General features: G+C 41.1%; 1 protein-coding gene across 18 annotated transcripts in view; it reads left to right on the forward strand.

The window, feature by feature from the left end:
• The first annotated feature begins 13,214 nt into the window (after window positions 1-13,214).
• Window positions 13,215-23,330, forward strand: part of LOC110533415 (disks large homolog 2) — a 312,764-nt gene continuing 302,648 nt past the window's right edge. For 6 of the 18 annotated variants that reach the window (XM_036989771.1, XM_036989777.1, XM_036989783.1 and 3 more), the window contains exons 1-2: window positions 13,221-14,599; window positions 16,055-16,186. In XM_036989771.1, the coding sequence (XP_036845666.1) occupies window positions 14,581-14,599; window positions 16,055-16,186 (151 nt within the window). In that variant the 5' untranslated portion in view covers window positions 13,221-14,580. Of the gene's footprint in view, window positions 14,600-16,054; window positions 16,187-23,330 lie in introns of all 18 variants that reach the window. The other 12 variants (XM_036989772.1, XM_036989774.1, XM_036989778.1 and 9 more) reach the window with 5 other exon arrangements.

Consider the following 23,330-nt stretch of genomic DNA (forward strand, 5'->3'; position numbering starts at 1 on the left):
GGATTTCTTAAAAACACAACTCCAGCCAACTTTAGCCACTGCTAACCAAAAATCAATGGGAGTGATGGTTGCTGTCCAATTTTGAACAATTCACTGGCAAATAAATTAAAATCAATTTAATGACTTGGTTTGAAATCACGAAAGGTGATTTGGCCAAAAGTGAACACTTCACAGGTGCCTTCATCACGACCATTGATTTTTTTTGTTAGCAGTGAGTGGCTTTAAAAAAATAAAATAAAAAAATCCCAATTGGATTTAGACTCCTGGCCCATATACCACTGTCAGGGTAAGGAATCATTTACATTTTTATTAATTTAGCAGACTAATCCAGTGTGATTTACAGGAGCAATTGGGGTAAAGTGCCTTGCTCAGGGGTACGTCAGATTTTTAACCAAGTCTGCTTGTGGATTCGAACCAGCGACCTTTCGCTTACTGGCCCAACGCTCCAAACTGCTAGGCTTCCTGCCGCCGAATGATGAATGAATGTATTTGGCACTCTCAGACCTTTGTTTTCATGTCAGGTCACTCAACATTTTCCTTGTGCACATAGGGTATGTTGTACGCTTTTTTGGGGGGCCTTTGTGTTAAAGGGTTTGTTTAGGATTTGACGCCTTTATCAACTTCCCCATCAGATGAACTCGTGGATACCATTGTCTGCATGTAGTTTGAAGGAAGTTGATCAGTAACGGCAGCGCAATTGCTAACTAGCGTTACCCATAGACTTCAAGTCAATGCACTATCTGCTAGCATGCGCTAATGCTAGTTTGTATTGGTTCGTGAAACTACCTAAACTTCCTTCATATTGCACACAGACGTAAAAATTCTATCCATGAGCTCATCTGACTAGGGAAGTAGAAAAAGGGCTTCATTGCCAAAATCCTGAAGTTGACACGTCCCATGAGCCGGGTTGTGACAGTGTCCATTTCAAATAATTTAGGACCCTCAGTTTATGGGCATTTAACACACAGCTTTGAGGTAGGCCTGGATTTAAACAACCATTGTATCGCGATCCTGATTCTGAGGTGTAATTTCTTACCACTAAAATTGCCAATGGATCATGCATTAAGTAAAAATATGCCAAGTAAAAACATTTTCAAAATCCAGAACAGTTATACAAACTGATAATCACCTAATGCATATTTTAATTAACATTTAGCATTACGTTATAACATGTATATTGAACTGGGCATGTTATTTAATGTCTGTTAGCTGGGATTCCACTTCAAACACAGCAGAAGCATTTTACAAGTTAATTGCAGTGCAATGTTCTGCGCAATTTGTTTTGAATTCTGTCCTCTATACTAATTTCAGTGAAGCGAGAATGCCCCATTCTCCCGAGGTTAAACTACAGTTGTCCATATGGTTATGAAACTACAGTGAGAACACTGAGTAATTTGGTAATCCCATAAAGCACACTTGATGTGGGCCACGTTCAGTAGGCAAACCTATTTGAATGTTAGAATTGCCATGAATAGAGCAGATGTGAATCCATGTCAGGCCTGTTCTACATATATCTACGAGTGTTCCACTACATCAAGTATTCCCAAATGGGTACGTGCAATGTTGTCGGGAGTACGCCACGAAAAATGTGATTCCCTTTTTTTGTTAACATTTTCCAACGGGGCTATACATCTGGGTGAGTATTTTTAATCCCCTCGCCTGAGTAGCCTTGTTTCACTGCCCAAAATAAAATTAAACCATCTAGTGTTCAGTGAAATAACAACGCAATGTCAAATACAGGTAGCCTAGTCAAATAATTCACATCCAATCACATGAACCGTTAATGTCTCACGGGAAACCTAGAAAAGAAACGTGCCAATTTGAAAAATAAGCCGCGGGAGTTTGAGCTAGAATTAAGATGAATTTCGAGTGGTAAGGCATGTATAACCACAACGGATACCATTAATAAGGGTCTAGAAGCGTCTTATATGGTGACCTACCGAGTGGCTAGGACAGGCAAGCCCATACTTTTGTGGAGGACTTAATTATTCCTGCTGCTGTGGATATGGCTGGGACGATGCTGGGGGTAAAGGCCCAAAAAACTATACAGACAATATCTTCATCAGACAGCACTTTCACGACGCATCAGTGTCATGGCAGGAGATGTTTTGAAACAAATACTGCTTCGCATTCAAGCCAGTGAATTTATATGCGTTACAGCTGGATGAGTCCGTTACATTTGAGGGGTCAATTAAATTAAGGAAGACTTCCTCTTCTGTATATCACTGGAAACCAAGACAACATGAGAGGATATTTTTAAAGTACTGGACAGCTTTGTGACATCAAATGGACTTTGGTGGTCAAGATGTGTTGGTATCTACTGATGGCGCATAAGCCATGACAGGGAGACAGTGGAGTGGTTGCTCCCGACGCCACTTGGGTACACTGCAGCATCCACTGAGGCTCTTGCTGCCAAGGGAATTGCCCGATGGCTTGAAAGACATTTGACACTGCAGTGAAAATGGTTAACTTTGTTAAAGCAAGGACCCTGAATTCGTGTATTTTCTGCATTATGCAATGATATGAGCAGTGACCATGTAACGCTTTTACAACATACAGAAGTGCGCTGGTTATCAAGGGGCAAAGGACGTGTTTTAAAAAAAATTGAGAGACAAGCTTAAAGTTTTTACTGAACATTTTCACTTATCTGACCGCTTGCATGACGACTGGCCTATCTGGGTGATGTTTTTTCTCACCTGAATGACCTGAATCTAGGATTTCAGGGACTGCAACTATATTCAATGTGTGGGACAAAACAGGCTATGATTAAGAAGTTGGAGCTCTTTGTCTGTATTAACAAGGACAACACACAGGTCTTTCCATTTTTTTTTTGTGCAAATTATCTCAAGCTTATGGACAATGTCAAATGTGATATAGCGAATCACCTGAGTTTGGTGCACAATTATGCAGGTACTTTCCTGAAACGGATGACAAACAACTGGATTCGTTATCCCTTTCATGCCCTGCCTCCAGTCCACTTACCGATATCTGAACAAGAGAGCCTTGTCGAAATTGCAGCATGCGGTTCTGTGAAAATTGAATTTAATCAGAAGCCACTGCCAGATTTCTGGATAGGGCTGCGCTGAGTGTAGCCTGCCTTTGAAAATCGCGCTGTTAAGACACTGATGCCCTTTGCAACCCGCATACCTATGTGAGAGTGAATTCTCGGCCCTCACTTTTATGAAAACTAAATACAGGCACAGATTGTGGAAAATGATTTAAGGCTCTCCAATAGAACCCAACATTGCAGAGTTATGTGAATCCTTTCAAGTACACCCTTCTCATTAACCTGTGGTGAGTTAATCACAATTTAATGAACAAATGAGGTTTAATATGTAAGGTGGTTAAGAGCAAAATGACTGATTTGTTATTTGTGCCCTGGTCCTGTAAAAGCTCTTTGACACGTCCCATGAGCCGGGTTGTGACAAAGTCACATTTATTAAACATAAGAATGAGTGTATCATGTAGTGTGTGTGGCAGTCTTACAACGATGGCAAAAAACAACATTTGAGAGTACGCTGACCCTGGTGCTAGAGGTGGTACGCAGCTGGAGATTGAATGGTTGAAGGGGTACAGGACTATAAAAAGTTTAGGAACCACCGCACTACATAGTGCCACAATGAATGCGGCCACCAACTAAAATGTAAACAATGGAGCAAATATAGTATTTGTCAACCTGGGGATACTTGGGAAGAATTGTAAGAACATAGGCCTACTGGTAAAAAGCACGTGAGGGGGGGTACTCTGGGCAGAGCAAAGTGTAATTCTGGATTTAAATTATATTTATAGTGATCAAAGAATGTTCACTTAAGGGGAGGATTTATTTTGAATGTGTAACTTGACAGCATAATGATGGGAGGAGTTGGTTTGTTGAGGTAAGACAGTTATGCATCTCATTAATATACTAGCCACTTCAAAATCAAGGTGGATTCACAGGCTGTTCAGACAGGCAGACCATTCTGATGTTATTTAATTGGTCAAAAGTCCAATTAGTGAAAAACTATTGGAATTGTGCTGCCTGTAAACGGCCTTGGACAAGGTCTGCTGGAAATGGTATACCCCCTCCCCCCCAAAAATTGTACAACTGGCATTTCGCAATTCATGGACTTTAATAAAAATACAACTTTGCACATTTTAGGTTTGTTTAAAACTGTTTTAATCCTCAAGTTCCTTGTCACCTGAGGTGGACAACTGAAGCAACTTCAATTAGCTGTCAAAATGTCTGGAGCCTAGGTAGGTGCCAAAGAGAACCTGTAGCACAATCACAACACCCATGTTCCTCAGGATGGGTTGGATAATGTTCATCCAAAAACACGTTTCTGTTATGTTTGTTCTTTGTATAACGACAAACCGGGGTGTAGGTTTAAGTAATTTTTAATGAACGTATACTTCAGCTAGAAAACTCCTTGTTTAGCCATGCAAGGCATTCTTCAACCACCTGCCCCGCCCACATAGCCTGCTGGGTAACGTAGTCTAAATGTTATTAACACATCTTTCCTTTAAAATAACTTATTTTCTATGTAACTACACGTTACATCACATTTGTTTACTCAACCTGCATAACACGCAATTTTCAATAACACTTTTCTTTCCCCCATTTTTAATTTTTACATTGCTCTCATCACTTAAGAGGCAATAAACATTGTGATGTATTTTTTTTCCAACTAAATATAGTCTGTCCAACAATACTCTATTGTGGCTCTATTTCTTTTAACATAAAAAAACGTCCAGGTGCCCCTTTTTTTTTATTTAGCAATTCTGAGTAAGCCTTTCAGGGGGTCTGACAGTCCTTTTTGGTCGTTCTGAAGTGCCATTTCTAAAGGCATTTGACGCTTCAGCAGTATCCTGATGATCCTCAGTCCCTTGAGTGAATGGTTGAAGCCTTAGATCCACTCTGTTTTGTCTCCGTTGTGATCCATGCTCCGTTTGGATCTCATAGGATTGTGGTGCAACTTCTCTCTGCACACACCCTTGCTGCATCCAGGTTCCTGTATTAATGTCTCGGAGTCGTACAGTGCCTTGCGAAAGTATTCGGCCCCCTTGAACTTTGCGACCTTTTGCCACATTTCAGGCTTCAAACATAAAGATATAAAACTATTTTTTTGTGAAGAATCAACAACAAGTGGGACACAATCATGAAGTGGAACGACATTTATTGGATATTTTAAACTTTTTTAACAAATCAAAAACTGAAAAATTGGGCGTGCAAAATTATTCAGCCCCTTTACTTTCAGTGCAGCAAACTCTCTCCAGAAGTTCAGTGAGGATCTCTGAATGATCCAATGTTGACCTAAATGACTAATGATGATAAATACAATCCACCTGTGTGTAATCAAGTCTCTGTATAAATGCACCTGCACTGTGATAGTCTCAGAGGTCCGTTAAAAGCGCAGAGAGCATCATGAAGAACAAGGAACACACCAGGCAGGTCCGAGATACTGTTGTGAAGAAGTTTAAAGCCGGATTTGGATACAAAAAGATTTCCCAAGATTTAAACATCCCAAGGAGCACTGTGCAAGCGATGATATTGAAATGGAAGGAGTATCAGACCACTGCAAATCTACCAAGACCTGGCCGTCCCTCTAAACTTTCAGCTCATACACGGAGAAGACTGATCAGAGATGCAGCCAAGAGGCCCATGATCACTCTGGATGAACTGCAGAGATCTACAGCTGAGGTGGGAGACTCTGTCCATAGGACAACAATCAGTCATATATTGCACAAATCTGGCCTTTATGGAAGAGTGGCAAGAAGAAAGCCATTTCCTAAAGATATCCATAAAAAGTGTTGTTTAAAGTTTGCCACAAGCCACCTGGGAGACACACCAAACATGTGGAAGAAGGTGCTCTGGTCAGATGAAACCAAAATTGAACTTTTTGGCAACAATGCAAAACGTTATGTTTGGCGTAAAAGCAACACAGCTGAACACACCATCCCCACTGTCAAACATCATGGTTTGGGCCTGCTTTTCTTCAGCAGGGACAGGGAAGATGGTTAAAATTGATGGGAAGATGGATGGAGCCAAATACAGGACCATTCTGGAAGAAAACCTGATGGAGTCTGCAAAAGACCTGAGACTGGGACGGAGATTTGTCTTCCAACAAGACAATGATCCAAAACATAAAGCAAAATCTATAATGGAATGGTTCAAAAATAAACATATCCAGGTGTTAGAATGGCCAAGTCAAAGTCCAGACCTGAATCTAATCGAGAATCTGTGGAAAGAACTGAAAACTGCTGTTCACAAATGCTCTCCATCCAACCTCACTGAGCTCGAGCTGTTTTGCAAGGAGGAATGGGAAAACAATTCTGTCTCTCGATGTGCAAAACTGATAGAGACATACCCCAAGCGACTTACAGCTGTAATCGCAGCAAAAGGTGGCGCTACAAAGTATTAACTTAAGGGGGCTGAATAATTTTGCACGCCCAATTTTTCAGTTTTTGATTTGTTAAAAAAGTTTGAAATATCCAATAAATGTCGTTCCACTTCATGATTGTGTCCCACTTGTTGTTGATTCTTCACAAAAAAATACAGTTTTATATCTTTATGTTTGAAGCCTGAAATGTGGCAAAAGGTCGCAAAGTTCAAGGGGGCCGAATACTTTCGCAAGGCACTGTACATGATCTCCAGGTTTCAGTTCAGGTAAGTGTCATGCACTTTTGTCGTGTCACTTTTTGTTTGTCTTTCTGTTTTTCCTTTGTGAGCACCTCTGGGTGTTAGCAAGTCCTCATGGATGGGTAGGTTGGTTCTGATGCGACGTCCCATCAACATTTGTGCAGGTGGAAGTCCGTTCTGCAGCGGTGCGCTGCGGTAGATCATCAGATCTTTTAGGAAATCCTCCTTTCCACCGTGTGCCTTTTTCATCCAACCTTTTTTGACTGAACTCTGCTAAGCCGTTGGACCTTGGGGCTGGAGGTGTTGTGTCGGAATCCCCAGTCGTTAGCGAACAATCGGAACTTGAGAACTGCGGGCCATTGTCCGAGTACAGTTCAGACGCAACCCCATGTCTTGCTACTTCAGGGTAGTTTGAGTAGTAGTCGTAACAACAATGTGACTTTTACCATTGCAGTAAAAAAGGTCAACTCCAACTTTGTAGTAGGGTCAGTTGGGTAGTGGATGAGGCATTAGCGGCTCTGCTTGCTGCTTTGGCCTGTAGGTCAAACACAGTTCACATGAAGCAGTGGTCTGGCTGATTTCCTGGTTCATTCTTGGCCTGTACATTACTTCTCATGCTCGTCGTTTGCATTTTTCCTCGCCCAAGTGGCCCTCGTGTATTTTGTGTAGCATTTCTTTGCATGGGAATGACAAATCTTGTTGCCTTTGAACACTGTCATCCACAATGGTGAGCTCTGCTCTGCACATCCAGTAATCCTCTATTCTCCTTGGACAGTTGTTTTTCTGTGCGGGCCATCCTATCAGTGTTGTTTCTTTCAACTCTGTCATTGTTCGGTCAGGTGCGGTCTCTTTTTTGATCTGCTCCATTCTCTCAGAAGACACAGGAAGTGATGCTACGATCATGGCGACGTAGGCCTGAATCTGTGTTTTTCTGTGTGACGACTGCTCGAGAAAGAGTGTCTGCGGCGATCATGAACTTTCCCAGGGTATAGATCGTCTTCATATCATACTTTTTCAGTCTGATCATCATTCTCTGGATTCTCATTGGACAATCATTTAGTGGTTTAGACATGATTGACACCAATGGTTGTGGTCGGTTTCTACTTCGAAGTCTCGTCCGTAGACGTACTGGTGAAACCTTTCGCAAGCGTATGTGCTTGCCAGTAGTTCTTTCTCTATTTGTGCATACCTTGTCTCTGTGCCTGTCAAGGCTCTGGATTCATAAGCGACGGGTTGCCATGTGCCGTCATGCTGTTGCAGAACTGCTCCCAGGCCAAACTGTGACATGTCTGCAGAAATCCTTGTGCTTTTCTCTGGATCATAGAACCTGAGCACTGGCTCTTCTGTGATTGTCTTCTTTAGGTTTTTGAAGCTGTTTTCCTGTTCATGGGACCATTCCCATTAATTTTTCTGTTCCAGAAGACATCTGAGTGGAGCGGACTGTGCTGACAGTTGAGGTATGAACTTTGCAAGGTAGGTGATCATGCCCATGAAGCGTCCGTCTCACATCGTCCTTGTTCTTCGGGCGCTCCATGTTGTTGATGGCTAAGGTTTTCCTCAGGTCTGGTTTGACTCCATCCTCTGAAAGAACGTCTCCCACGAAGGTGTTTTCACACCAAACTCGCATTTGTCCTCGTTTAGTTTTAGGTTGACCTTCCGTGTCAGGTCCAGCACTTGTCTCACTCTCGTGTCGTGTTCTTCTTTTGTGGATCCCCAGATGATGATGTCATCCATCATGGTCTCCACTCCAGGAATGTGCTCGAAGATCATGTGGATTGTCTTGCGGTAGACATCTGGCGCTGAGAGAATCCAATATGGTAGACGAAGAAATCTGTACCTGCCCTCAGGTGTGTTGAATGTGCATAGCCTTGAGCTTGCATCGTCTACATTATTTTGTCAGAATCCTGATGAGTCATCAAGCTTACTGAACCACTTTGCTCCAGCAAACTGTGACATTATCTCTTCTCTGGTTGGCAACTTAAAATTCTCTCTCTGATTGCTTTGTTGAGATCTCTCGGGTCTAGACATATCCTAAGATCGCCATTCTTTTTTTACCACAATAACCAGTGAGCTTACCTAGTCTGTAGCTTCATCCATTTTTGTGATGACGTCCATGCGTTCGAGTTCCTCCTTGAGCTTTTTCCTCAGTGCAAATGGAACTTTTCTGCATACATGCACAACTGGAGTAATTTTGTCATCAGTACATATTTTGTCTTCTCCTGGTAAACATCCAAGATCTTCAAACACGTCCTCATACTCAGCCAGTAGCGATTCTTGGTCATTTTCAGTCTGTGATGTCACTACATACACTATTTTCAACAAACTGAGCTTTTCACATGCATTGATTTCTAGATTGCTATACACTCTTTTCTACAATCAGCAGCTGTGCTCTGCACTGTTTTCCTTTGTGCTGCAAAGTTACTATGCAGCTTCCTTTGACTGGTACGTTCTCCCCAGTATCAAGCTTGAATGGTATTATAGTTTCATTCACAGTCAATGGCACAATCCATTCAGCTTTTACTGCATTGCATATTTCCACAGAATCAACAAATAATTATTCAATCTCCTTCTTGACTGTGTGAACCTTTTTTCTTTGTAGCCTCAGCATTGCAGCATTTTGTGAAATTATTATTTTTCCCACAGTTGTTACATGATTTGCCATATGCAGGGCAATTGTTTTGGCTTGTGGATAAATCCACATGTAGTGTTTTGATTTCTCTCTTTTGCTTGTTTTTGTTTTGTAAGGTGTTGTGTGTGGTGCTCCTCTTTTTATTGCATGCACTGACATCTCATCCCTGCGCAGCTCTTTAGCTTGTGCTCTGGTGGTTTCAGCTGCTAGACACATTCACTGCTTTATCCATAGTTACATCTTGCTCATACAGCAATCTCTCCTTGAGTCCATTATCAAGTATGCCACAGACTATCCTGTCTTTCACTAGTGAGTCTTTCAGATTTTCAAATTCACACGTTTTGCTAGTGTGTTCAGCTCAGCCAAATACTGCTCAAAACTGACTCCGTTTCTGATCATAAGAGAACAACATGTATCTCTCAAACGTGACGTTCTAGGCTTGGTACAAAGTACTCCTCAAATTTAGCCATTTAGCCAGTCAATGTCAAGTTTGCCTCCTCTTGCTGAAGCTATTGTAAATGTCCAATACATGCTCTCCAATAACGTGCAGAAAAATGGAAGCTAGATTGCCTGTTAACTGCATAGGAGTAGGAGGACTAAGCCTATCCATGATGGAGAACAGGAACCGTGTCAATTTCTTTTACTTCATTCAGTATGTTGCTCATCAACAGATTCCAATGCAGCCTTGCTCTCACTGATGTCACTCTCTGCTGCGGCTCGTTGTCCTCGCTCTTGCAAGCTAGCATCTTCGACTACTCATGTCACTGGACTTGTGGTAGAATGTTAAGTTTTCGTCCGGAAATTTGCAGAGTTACTCATTTTCTCTGTCTCGTCATAGCGACTACCAATCTGACTCCATGTTATGTTTGTCCCTTGTATAATGACAAACCGGGCCGTAGGTTTAACTACTTTTAATGAACATTGGCTAGATACTCCGCGAATAACCCATAGTTACAGATAGATCTAGGATGTTTCCCCTCCCCAATCCAAACATTGTGGGTAGCCTGCAAGTGGCATATTGAGTAGTTTTCATTTTACTGTCCAAACGCATTGCATGCTGCTGGCAAACAATTCATATCACTCCCTCCTGGACCGGTTTGTACCGAAAACATTCTCCATTCGGGCTGCATAGGCTTTGATTTCTTCAACTTCATTAAATGGGGGGGGATATGTATACTTTCCTTCTGAAAGTGGCTAAATGCTGATCCCGACTGTTGTGTATAGCGTTCAACCAATCCGGTTGAAACTATCAGACCAGGGGTTGCGTTTCTTTTATGTTTGCAGCATTAGTAGCATTGCATTAGCGGAAATGAATACTTCTCAGGGCAGGCTTAGATATATTTGAGTCGCGTTGATGAAACCTTTTAGCTAACCCTTTTCCTAACAACCTAATTATCCTAACCTGCTATCTGAAAAGTCACTTCTGCTAGTCAAAACCGGCTGACCCGCTCTGAGAACAGTCACGGTGTGTTCAGTTTGCTATTTGCAGAATGGTTTGTACTGAACGACACGTTTCCCCAAAACGTTCTTGTACATTTTTGAACAGACTAATGTACATTTGCTCCCGTTTGGTGGGTATAACAATGAGTGATAGCATTCCCACAACCCAACGCCGGCCATTTTTTAAACTTCTCATTCAGTACAGCAGCGTTCAACAAACTTTCTTTGGAGAAACCGTACCCATTACATTAGTACAACTGTTGTAATGAACACTTATGAGAATGGTGGACTGAATTTTCTGGACTTTACTACTTTAAATAATACTTTTAAGATCAATTGGATAAAACAATTCCCTAAGAAGACCCACTTCTATCTGGAATTTTATTCCTCATAATGTCTTCCCTACTTTTGGTGGCCTTAACTTCATGTTGTTTTGCAATTATAATATGGACAAAGTTCCAGTGCAACTTTCTGCTTTTCATCGGCATGTTTTCTTGTCATGGTCCTTAATTTATAAACCCAATTTTTCTCCACACAGATATTATATATGGAATAATCGGGATATATTGTATAGAAATACTTTTGTTTTTAAAATATTGGTTCCGAAATAATATCCTATTGGTGAGCCAACTTGTAAATGCAGAGGGTCTTTTACTCAGTTATAAAGAATTCTTATCACTTTACAAGATCCCTGTAACACCTAAAGATTTTGCAATTGGTTTAGATGCCATTCCCTCAGGTATTGCTATGTTATTCAGGAACGTGTCAAGACCTGACCCTCAGAGCCTACCTTCTATTGACCCTGTTGACTCATTAGTAGGAAAGATTTTTTTTTCTCTTTTGGTCCATTCAACAACAGAGCGATATGAACCTTGTTTCAGCAGGATGTTGTATTATGTCATGCCTTATTGGAATGGATTTATTGATAATATCTGTTGTAAAAAAGTTTGGATGTTGCCACACACATACCTACTTGTTAACACAATTAAGGACGTTTCCTTTAAAATGATTCATAAACATTATCCTGCCAAACACTATATGAAGAAGTTTAAGGAAAACATCAACTCAAATTGCTCCTTTTGTAATGACCACCCAGAAACAGTGTTGCATCTTTTTTGGCATTGTATGCATGTAAGAAAACTGTGGAAAGACATCAGTAGGTTTATAATTGAACACATTTATGAAGATTTTACACAATTGTGGAGAGATGTACTGTTTGGATTCTTTACATACAATAGAAATAAGCTGAAACATTTTTATGTAATTCATTTCATTATTCTTTTGGCCAAATTTCATATTCACAAATGTACATTTACAAACAGAAAACCACATTTTCATACCCTACAAAAATAAATGTAACTGTATTTTAAGACGGTTAAATGCTCTACTAACAAAAAAGCTGTTTGTTTTTTGTAAGTACATTGTAAGTACATGTATGTCCCTTAAGGTCCTTGTGTAATTGTAATGTGATATTGTACCCCCTAGCTCAATTATCCATTGTTTGTAATCTATGTATGATTGTGTTCCCTCATGTGCTTTATGTAATGATTTGTTGTTAATAAAAAAATTAAAAAGCGTTCCCCAACCCACAACTTCCCCGTTTTTCAGGAGCGCCGTTTCCGTTCAATTTAACAGTCCAGAACGTACTGAACGCAGCCCAGGTTAATTTACAAAAGCGGAAGTCCCATCACAGGCTCTCTTTCCATTTGGTCAGTACTACCAGGAACCCACACTCTTTCTTTTGTTTTTTTTTGTATTAATTTTTTACTTTTATTTAAAATATGTTTTAACAAATCAATACAGAAAGTATATGGGCGAACACAAGCATATATAAATAATACACGAAGGACAATTGGGCTAGGGGGTAGAATATCACATTACACAAGGACACTTGTGTAAGGACAGCTTTTTTATTCGTAGAGTATTTAATCGTCTTAAAATATAGTTACCTTTTTTTTTGTAAGGGACGTCCATACTCCAAACCATTACCTAATAATAACTGTACCATAACTATTTAAAATGTCAACTACATTAGGGTATCGACGTCCCAAGGATCCCAAGTACCACGGTGTACGGGCCCTTTCAGTCTCACCTGAAAACCGGCACATCTGGTTGTTGGGAGGCAAGTAAGCCCGAGCATGGACAAAAAACTCGACATGCCATTTGATGTAATGTTTTGTCAATCAAGGGGTAGTAACCAACCTCGCCACTGCTAAGGTAAAACCATAGAGATATATAGGACTAATATATGCCGTTATAGTGTCTGACAGCATGGGCAGCGCCATTGAGCCAATCTCCATTGTCAAGTAGTCATTTTTCTTCTTCCCGATTGGCTGATCCCTCCTGATGACCCAGTTGGACGTGACTCCACCAGGGTCACCAGGAAGGATCAGCCAATGAAGTTGTAAGTCCCACCCAGTTGACTACATTAAAATGGTGGAAACCTTCAACGGCGCTGCCCATGCTAGTAAGGCCTTTTAGCCACTAGAGGCCTCTAATTCTCTATTGGTAAAACTGGTACTGATGCTGCTGCTTTCTACTTCGTGGTTGTAGACTTGGGAATCAAAAACGTGGTGATGTGACAGCTGCCAAGGAACAGGGAAAAAAAGAGGACGAGGAAGTTCCAGATATTTCGCAAAGAATATATGAAATGTGTAAAGTAGACGGGGTTATTGCAAAGCCATGCGTTTTACGGCACGATCAGACAGGCAGGTATTTTCCAACAGACAGTCAGGAGAGAATCTGCTCACTGGAATTAGGTTATCGTTAGCCAAACGCTCTGTCAACTTCCATTTTCACTGCCCAGGTTTTCGTTTTAAGTAGCCTAGCTGGTTAAGCTACTATGATGCATGTGTTTGCGAGTATTGGGTTAATTTCAGTTTGTGAATAGTTGAATAGACTTATTTAAAAATAATGTCATGTAGGCTAAACGAAAGAGAGATGACGGAGAATCACACAGCTACATAACCTTAGCTAACCGAGTTATTGGATGGAGCATAACAATTTTATTGGTTGTGGTATGTCTTGGAATAAATGTTGGCCAGCCAATGTTATGTATTTTGATAGCTAGTTATCCTAAGGCTAGGCTACTTAGCCGCAGACCTGGTTCGTTTAGCCAACTGGGCCATCCCAAATGCATAGAAAAAAATATTAAGCTATGAGGAATTGCTGCCAGGTGTGTAGCCTTATTAAACTTGCTGTGCTGTTAAGTTACAAATAGGCTATACCCCTGCTCATGTCATCATATCCCATGACATGCTGCAACGTTTTTTGCACGAGCCAAAATAGACTTGCTTGGTTGCATATTTCACCTCGCCGGGTAACGTTACGGCGCCTTTAACATTTCTTTGGACTGCCATTGGATTTGTGTTTTAAATCCCCAGCTCATCACATGGGAGCGCCATTGACTCAATGCCAGCATCAAACTGCAAGGGAAGTGGTAGGAACGCGGAACATCTCGCTGGGTGCTCACGAAAAGTTCCTGTCAGTTGAGGGAATTGACCTACCATTTATGCTAGGCTATAGTCAATGTCCATGACATGATATCAGAACGTGCGCGACTGCCGTTGCACCTGTCAGCAGCAGCACACACCAATCGGAAATACTTTGTTGAAGATGAACTGAACAAGCATACACAGCCACATTGCAAACATAGTTTTTGTTTGTGGCCTGTTTTGCCCTGTGCTCGTCTATTGTTTTAGACTGTAGACCACGGATTCTGCTGGAGCAAAAGCCTAAAACCTACTGCCTCTGTGTCTAAGGCTACACGTTATAGCACAACTGACTCGCTTTTTCACCACTGCCTGACATTTTTAATAATGCACTGAAGAGAACTGGGAATACGTTATGTTATTGGCGCAAGAGTAAATCACCGATACGAATCCAGCATTCAACTATGCCTGTAAGAAAAAAAGGTGAGCAGAAACGTATACTAATTGGCACAACAGTTGTCTCGCTGCCTCTATGTAGCCACAAGTGGATCTTTATTGAGATTCAGCACTTCTAGATTTCAGCATGTAGTCTTTATGTAAGTAGGACACAATTTTCATTTGCCTTTCTCGGCTTAATATGCTCCTGTAGGTAGGCTAGTGGCAAACCAAATAAAAATGACCCATAACTTGTAATATAAGCCTAATAAAAATATGTTGTTGCATGCACCTTGGCCCTCTGGCCTATGAAACAGAACAGTCATTGATAATAGTTTATTTTGGACAAGAGTTTTGGGTAAACCTTTAATAACTTTAATGAATAAGCATTAATAAGCTACACTAGGCCTACTTAAATAGTGTAAGTAATGTTACTAGGCCTATTAGTAAAATATTTCTGAAAGCATTTCACGTAAAATAGGTTATACAGCATTTATTCACATTTGTAGGGATTTATAATGCCATATTCAGTAAAGTAAGGCCTATCATAAGTGTAATTGAATATTTTGCATCATATTCAGTAAAGGACTGGTTTGTCCTTATTTGCAGCCTATATTGGCTGATGATTGGCATGTGGTGATTGTAGTGTAAGTGCAGTCTGCTAAGCAACTCCATATAAATAGATGTCTAATGAGGCTTGTCCTTGTGGAAGACATTGGTCTGTAATTGTGCAACAAGAAAGAATTACTGTCCAAATTGTTAAACTGTGCAATGACAATGAATGTCATGCAAGATTTTGCAACCTCCCAGAGTTTTCTGGAGTTGAGAGGTTAAAGTAAAAGTCTGACTAGACAGCAGTCAGCCAGATCAATTGAACAGGAAAATCCATATAAGTATTTAAAGACCATTTTACACTCTGTTCTTGAGAGTTTATTTGACACATGAGATATAGTTTAGTGTTGACTTTCGTCTTGTCACATGCTTGTCACAGCACCCCTCCTCCCCCACCCCTGAGTAAAGAGCAGCTTTGTTCCCCTGCGGTCTCCTTTGGTGACAGAGTCTGAGCTCAACGATGACCCCTCTGTCTCTGTGTGACAGTGGTGTCTCGCCCTCTGACACTCACGCCGAGCGTACACTAGATCGATGCTCCACATTTCTGTACCGTTGCAAAACTGCCTCTCATATTAGTAGTGGAAGTGGCTGCTAATTATAAACCATGCAAGTGGCCTCATCATCTTTTGCACATGCAGTTGTTATTACATATCTTTTCAGAATTGCTTTGCTGCTTGAGGTTGTTCTTAGAATCCCTTTCACAGATGGGGATAACATGTGGCGGAAGCTCAAGCTACTATATATCTTATTCAAACAAAATGCCTTTGTGAATTGATCCGTACTTGTCTGGTGGTTTGTGATATTTCATCACTTGTACTATGTTTAAATTAACTTATGTGACCATCATTTGAATAGCATGCTAACTGGTCTCCATTCCGTACCCTCCTGCAGACACAGCTAGGGCCCTAGGGCTTTTGGAAGACTACTGTGCTAAACTGACGAAGCCAGAGGAACAACAGCTCAAAACTGCCATTCAGAGAGTGATGGGGGTCTTCAAAAGCAGCCTGTTCCAAGCACTGCTTGGTAAGTCAGCAGGTTATTGGAATCCATCCATTCATTGAAGAATGCATTGTTGTTTTTATTGTCATAACAAAAAACAATATCCCCTCAACTGTTTAGCCATGTTTACCCTCAACTGTTTAGCCATGTTCACCCTCAACTGTTTAGCCATGTTCACCCTCAACTGTTTAGCCATGTTCACCGTTATATTCCATTTCATAAATTATATGGAATTTGATACTGAATGTCTATGCTAGTGGCAAAAATGCAAGCATTTTTTTACTTAAAAGGTAGACCCCGCTAAATGACGTTGCCACAGTGAAGCAGTGTGAAGTGAACCTGTGCAGATACTGTGTGTGAGAGTGAAGTCTTGCATCTCGCTCATCTCAATGTCTGTGCTATTGTAGCCAGGGCACCAAAACATCGTTGAAGTTGAGCCTTGCGCTTCAACACTCTTAGTTGTTGCGGAAATTTACCCACTATGCTGTTTACTTTGTGCACCTACAGGTAGCTGCCAAAATAATGGAAGCATTTGAGTAAATGATGGATACAGAGGATATTAAAGCAGGTGCTTCCACACTGGTGTGGTTCCTGAGTTCATTTACAGTGCCTTGCGAAAGTATTCGGCCCCCTTGAACTTTGCGACCTTTTGCCACATTTCAGGCTTCAAACATAAAGATATAAAACTGTATTTTTTTTGTGAAGAATCAACAACAAGTGGGACACAATCATGAAGTAGAACGACATTTATTGGATATTTCAAACTTTTTTAACAAATCAAAAACTGAAAAATTGGGTGTGCAAAATTATTCAGCCCCCTTAAGTTAATACTTTGTAGCGCCACCTTTTGCTGCGATTACAGCTGTAAGTCGCTTGGGGTATGTCTCTATCAGTTTTGCACATCGAGAGACTGACATTTTTTCCCATTCCTCCTTGCAAAACAGCTCGAGCTCAGTGAGGTTGGATGGAGAGCATTTGTGAACAGCAGTTTTCAGTTCTTTCCACAGATTCTCGATTGGATTCAGGTCTGGACTTTGACTTGGCCATTCTAACACCTGGATATGTTTATTTTTGAACCATTCCATTGTAGATTTTGCTTTATGTTTTGGATCATTGTCTTTGTTGGAAGACATCTCCGTCCCAGTCTCAGGTCTTTTGCAGACTCCATCAGGTTTTCTTCCAGAATGGTCCTGTATTTGGCTCCATCCATCTTCCCATCAATTTTAACCATCTTCCCTGTCCCTGCTGAAGAAAAGCAGGCCCAAACCATGATGCTGCCACCACCATGTTTGACAGTGGGGATGGTGTGTTCAGGGTGATGAGCTGTGTTGCTTTTACGCCAAACATAACGTTTTGCATTGTTGCCAAAAAGTTCAATTTTGGTTTCATCTGACCAGAGCACCTTCTTCCACATGTTTGGTGTGTCTCCCAGGTGGCTTGTGGCAAACTTTAAACGACACTTTTTATGGATATCTTTAAGAAATGGCTTTCTTCTTGCCACTCTTCCATAAAGGCCAGATTTGTGCAAAATACGACTGATTGTTGTCCTATGGACAGAGTCTCCCACCTCAGCTGTAGATCTCTGCAGTTCATCCAGAGTGATCATGGGCCTCTTGGCTGCATCTCTGATCAGTCTTCTCCTTGTATGAGCTGAAAGTTTAGAGGGACGGCCAGGTCTTGGTAGATTTGCAGTGGTCTGATACTCCTTCCATTTCAATATTATCGCTTGCACAGTGCTCCTTGGGATGTTTAAAGCTTGGGAAATCTTTTTGTATCCAAATCCGGCTTTAAACTTCTTCACAACAGTATCTCGGACCTGCCTGGTGTGTTCCTTGTTCTTCATGATGCTCTCTGCGCTTTTAACGGACCTCTGAGACTATCACAGTGCAGGTGCATTTATACGGAGACTTGATTACACACAGGTGGATTGTATTTATCATCATTAGTCATTTAGGTCAACATTGGATCATTCAGAGATCCTCACTGAACTTCTGGAGAGAGTTTGCTGCACTGAAAGTAAAGGGGCTGAATAATTTTGCACGCCCAATTTTTCAGTTTTTGATTTGTTAAAAAAGTTTGAAATATCCAATAAATGTCGTTCCACTTCATGATTGTGTCCCACTTGTTGTTGATTCTTCACAAAAAAATACAGTTTTATATCTTTATGTTTGAAGCCTGAAATGTGGCAAAAGGTCGCAAAGTTCAAAGGGGCCGAATACTTTCGCAAGGCACTGTAGCAATTAACATCCCATCATGCTTAGGATCATGTATAAAAATGCTGGGCAGGACATTATTTTGGCCATTATTTAAGCTATCATGGTTGTGCTGCCATAGGATGACAATGCCCCGATCCACAATGCACGAGTGGTCACTGAATGGTTTGATGAGCATGAAAACGATGTAAACCATGTGCCATGGCCGTCTCAGTCACCAGATATCAACCCAATTGAACACTTATGGAAGATTCTGGAGCGGCGCCTGAGACAGCGTTTTCCACCACCATCAACAAAACAGCAAATTATGGACTTTCTCGTGGAAGAATGGTGTCGCATCCCTCAAAATGAATTCCATACACTTGTAGAATCTATGCCAAGGTGCATTGAAGCTGTTCTGGCCATGGTGGCCTAACGCCCTATTAAGACACTTTATGTTGGTGTTTCCTTTATTTTGTCAGTACATCATATTGCTGAGTCTACCTTTAAAAGTAATAACTATTTTATAATAACCGTTTAAAGCAGCAATCAGCAGTAGAAACAATAACAAAGCATTTGGCCTGCCCCTGTTTCAGCAAAAATCTGAGCAATGGGGATGGAGAATGTAAACACTTTCAAATTCTTTGACCAACTTTTGAGGCTAAATAGTGGTTGTCTACATTCACTTTGTTTACAAACATTGAAGTAAAACAAATGTATATTTTTGGTTCTGATGGTGTGTGACAGTTTAACTAAGTTCATGAGGCATTTATAAGTTATTATTTCAAGAGTCAATGGGTACATATTGTTCATTTCTAAGTCCAAAAATGGATGTAGCAACTGCTTATTGCCCCTTTTTAAATGGGGTCTTTGCTGAATGATAGGTCACCTAAGTCAGTACTTTTTGGCATTCACAATACTTGTGTTATCCCTAGAGGTTTGCCTATTGTCACATTTGCTTAACCTGCAGTTTGCTATGCCTGAGCAGTGGGCACATTCTGCAGGTTTAGGGCTTTTATTTTTAACTCTGCTGATATTGCAGTAGGTGCTTGTGGTATTTTTCCATGTACTCTTCTTACTCTTCCTCTGTGATGTTTTTGTGATGATTCAAAATAAGCATATTGATGTGGGCTTTTTACATATTTGATCCAACTGAATTCAACTATTTCCTCACTGCATTATTGGAGATTGGTATAATGCATGATTCTTATTCAGAATTTCAAAGTTCATGACATGGTCATTCCCCTAATAATGAAACCTGCAATCTGACCTCTCAGGTCAAGTTTGAAAATGTAATGCAGACAAAGAGTTGTTCAGGCTATGCATTATTGTTCTCAAAGCCGTATCCGCCGTTAGCAAGGACAAAGTCTATGTGAAATGAATGCTATAACCCTCTGTATTATTATTATCTGTGACACACTTATCAGACCTTCTAGTGCTTGACTCCCTGGAATCTCTATCCTCCAATTCTGATGAATGTTGTTTTGGCGTATCTGAGAATGGGCTTTCACTCTTTCTTGCACAAGCCCCCACTGGTTATCAAAAAAGAAACAATGATATGGAGAGAGGAAATATCCAATTTATTAAAATGCATATTCACTTTTTTTTGAAGCTTGAGGATTGGCAGACAGCAATGAATAATAAACAACCTTGTTTCATGTAGATTTGACAAAAATGACCATGTTTATTGATCCCCACAGTCATTGTACTAACATGAGCTGTAGCAGTAAACACAGTTATTTTGACACCTGTTATTATGGCTTTTGGAGGAATAGAAGGGCTGAATTGGGTTGTTCAGTTTAGAGCGAGGCCACACTCTCCTGCTCATGTTTATTTTATTTTCCCCTCATAATCGGCCTTACATTCTCTCTGCAAGCATGCTTTCCAATCCAAATGTTGTCACCAATATGTAACCTAAAGCGTATAGCCCTTGTGACATAGCTACCCGGCTCTCGCACAGCCCGACCGCGCGCATCTACAGAATTCCCAACGCGGCTCGGTGTACGCTTCCTCTATTCATTCAAATGTATTAACAGTTGTAGAAATAGTTTGAGCCGCGTTGAGGATTAGAAAAGTATGAAAGCCAACCGTCTAATATTCATATCTATAACACTGATGTGCGTACGCATACACGTTTTGGACTCTGATAGGCGCTTAAGGGGCGGCAGGGTAGCCTTGTGGTTAGTGCGTTGGACTAGTAACCGGAAGGTTGCAAGTTCAAATCCCCGAGCTGACAAGGTACAAATCTGTCGTTCTGCCCCTGAACAGGCAGTTAACCCACTGTTCCTAGGCCGTCATCGAAAATAAGAATTTGTTCTTAACTAACTTGCCTAGTTAAATAAAGGTAAAATAAAAAATAAGAATTATCCACAGACACTGCGACTTCATTTGTAGACTCAAAAGTTTATCAGACTGCTACACAATTTATTAGTGGAAACAGTAAAAAAAGAGCACCTAAAATCACTCTAAACCAGGGGTGTCAAAGTCAAATGGACGGAGGGCCAAATAAAAAAATCAGCTACAAGACGAGGGCCGGACTGTTCGAATGTTCATTGAAAAATTTTTAAATGACGCATATAGTCTAGTGAACCTAATTGAACCTACTGAAAACCTAACAAATATATTACAATATGATCAGATAAATAAAGCAATATTTTCTTATGGCTCTGTCAGTAATCTTTAATTTTCAACAGACACAAAAGACAAATTTCCTTTATATAAATATCCCCATAACATGAACATTAAATGAAAGAAACCGGTATTCAAGGCACCATCAGTAGACTATATTTTCTATTTTAGCAAAAGTGGGCTAAATTTACTTCAAAGAAAAAACAATAATAGCAATTTTCTATCATCCACTCAACTGAAATATTTTTAAAATATAATTGGATTGAAATACAAAAAAATAAAGTGCAAAAATCTATTAATCAAAAACAACACTTTGTTTAAGGAGAAGTAACATGCAGTGAAAACAAATATTAAATTTTAACTTTTAAACTTGAACTGAGTAAAAACTCTAAATATGTGATTGCACAGTAATGTTCACTTGTTTGAGGTTGAGGGTGATACTTGGTGGTGTCCCATCTTTTCCACAAGTTCATCAATGTTCGGGGTAAGGCTCTGAGCTGAAGAAATCCTCAGAATTGAGTGGAGGTGTTCAGCAGTAAGTCGACTTCTGTGTGATGTTTTGTTCAGGTTCATCAAAGAAAACAGTTGTTCACACAGGTATGTGCTGCCAAACATAGACAACGTTTGAGCAGCCTGGATGCGCAGCTGGGGCATTGTGCCGGGGAGGAAACGGGCGAACTCCGCAGCACCCACTGCCGCATATTTTGCCCTCAGTGCATCATTGCATTGGAGGTCAATCAACTCCATTTGGAGGTTTGGTGGTGAGCTTTCCACGTCAACAGCAAATGGGTTACCGAGCAGTTCCAACCTGCTTTTTTGTGCTTCAAAGTCAGCAAATCGGCGTCGAAAGTCAGCGGCAAGCATACCTATTTTATCAGCCAACTGTGTGCTCGGGAACGCACTGGTAGAGAGCTTCTCTTTCATGGTCTGGCAGCTGGGAAAGTGGCTCAAATTTTCTTTCCGCATCTGCGTCTCCCACAGAGTCAGTTTGGTTTTAAATGCCTTCACTGTACTGTACATATCAGAGATGACACGATCCCGACCCTGCAGCTGCAAGTTTATTGCATTCAGATGACTCGTAATGTCACACAGAAAAGCCATTTCACACAGAAACATTTCGTCTCGGAGTTGTGTTGTGTCTTTCCCTTTGCTGTCCAAGAACAGACAAATCTCCTCACGAAGCTCGAAACATCTTTGAAGCACCTTTCCCTGGCTTAGCCATCGCACCTCTGTGTGATAAGGCAAATCACCATGCTCCGTTTCTAACTCCGTCAGAAATGCCTTGAACTGGCGGTGATTCAAACCTTTGGCTCTGATAAAGTTAACTGTGCGCGTGATGATGCTCATTACATGCTCCATTTTCAAGGCTTTACCGCACAACGCTTCCTGGTGTATGATACAATGATAAGCTGTCAGCTCACCTGTCGCGTTTTCCTCTTGCATCTTTTCCCGTATCTTCGCCACCAGTCCGCTCCTGTGTCCACACATCGCAGGTGCTCCGTCGGTTGTCAAACCCACGAGTTTTTCCCAAGGCAGCTCCATCTCATTTACACATCTTGACACCTCTTCATACAAATCATGCCCCGTAGTTGTGCCATGCATAGGACGTAAAGCCAAAAACTCCTCTGTCACGCTTAGGTTGGAGTCCACTCCGCGGATGAAAATTGACAACTGGGCAATGTCAGAAATGTCGGTGCTCTCATCCACAGCCAAGGAATATGCAATAAAATCTTTTCCCTTTTTCACAAGCTGCTCTTTTAGATTGATGGACAACTGGTCTACTCTCTCGGCAATGGTGTTTCTGCTCAGACTCACATTTAAAAAGAGTTGCCTTTTTTCTGGGCAAACTTCGTCACAAACTTTAATCATGCAGTTTTTGATGAAATCCCCCTCCGTAAATGGCCGGGCTGATTTAGCGATCTCTTCTGCCAAAATAAAACTGGCCTTGACAGTTGCGTCCGCGTGTGTGTCCGCGTGTTTCGTTTCATAATGTCGTCTCAGATTATACTCTTTCAGTACCGCCACACTTTCTCCACACAGAAGACACACAGGTTTTCCAGCTACCTTCGTGAACATATACTCCGACTCCCACCTTGTTTGAAACCCCCGGTTCTCAGTATCCACCTTCCGTTTTGCCATTTTTGATGGGTATCTGAAAGTTAATTTTACTGTGATGCTGACGACTGCTGTGCCAATAAATATTGAAATGAAGCAGCCTACTGCTCGGTGCGTCACCTTTGCATTGTGGGAAATGTAGTATTGGTGCGTGTAAAAGATCTGCGGGCTGCCGGCTTGCTGCGGGCCGGTTCTAATAATAAATCAAGATCATCCCAGGGGCCGTAAAAAAC

The sequence above is a fragment of the Oncorhynchus mykiss genome, chromosome 10 (assembly GCF_013265735.2).
Source record: "Oncorhynchus mykiss isolate Arlee chromosome 10, USDA_OmykA_1.1, whole genome shotgun sequence".
Lineage (NCBI taxonomy): Eukaryota > Metazoa > Chordata > Actinopteri > Salmoniformes > Salmonidae > Oncorhynchus > Oncorhynchus mykiss.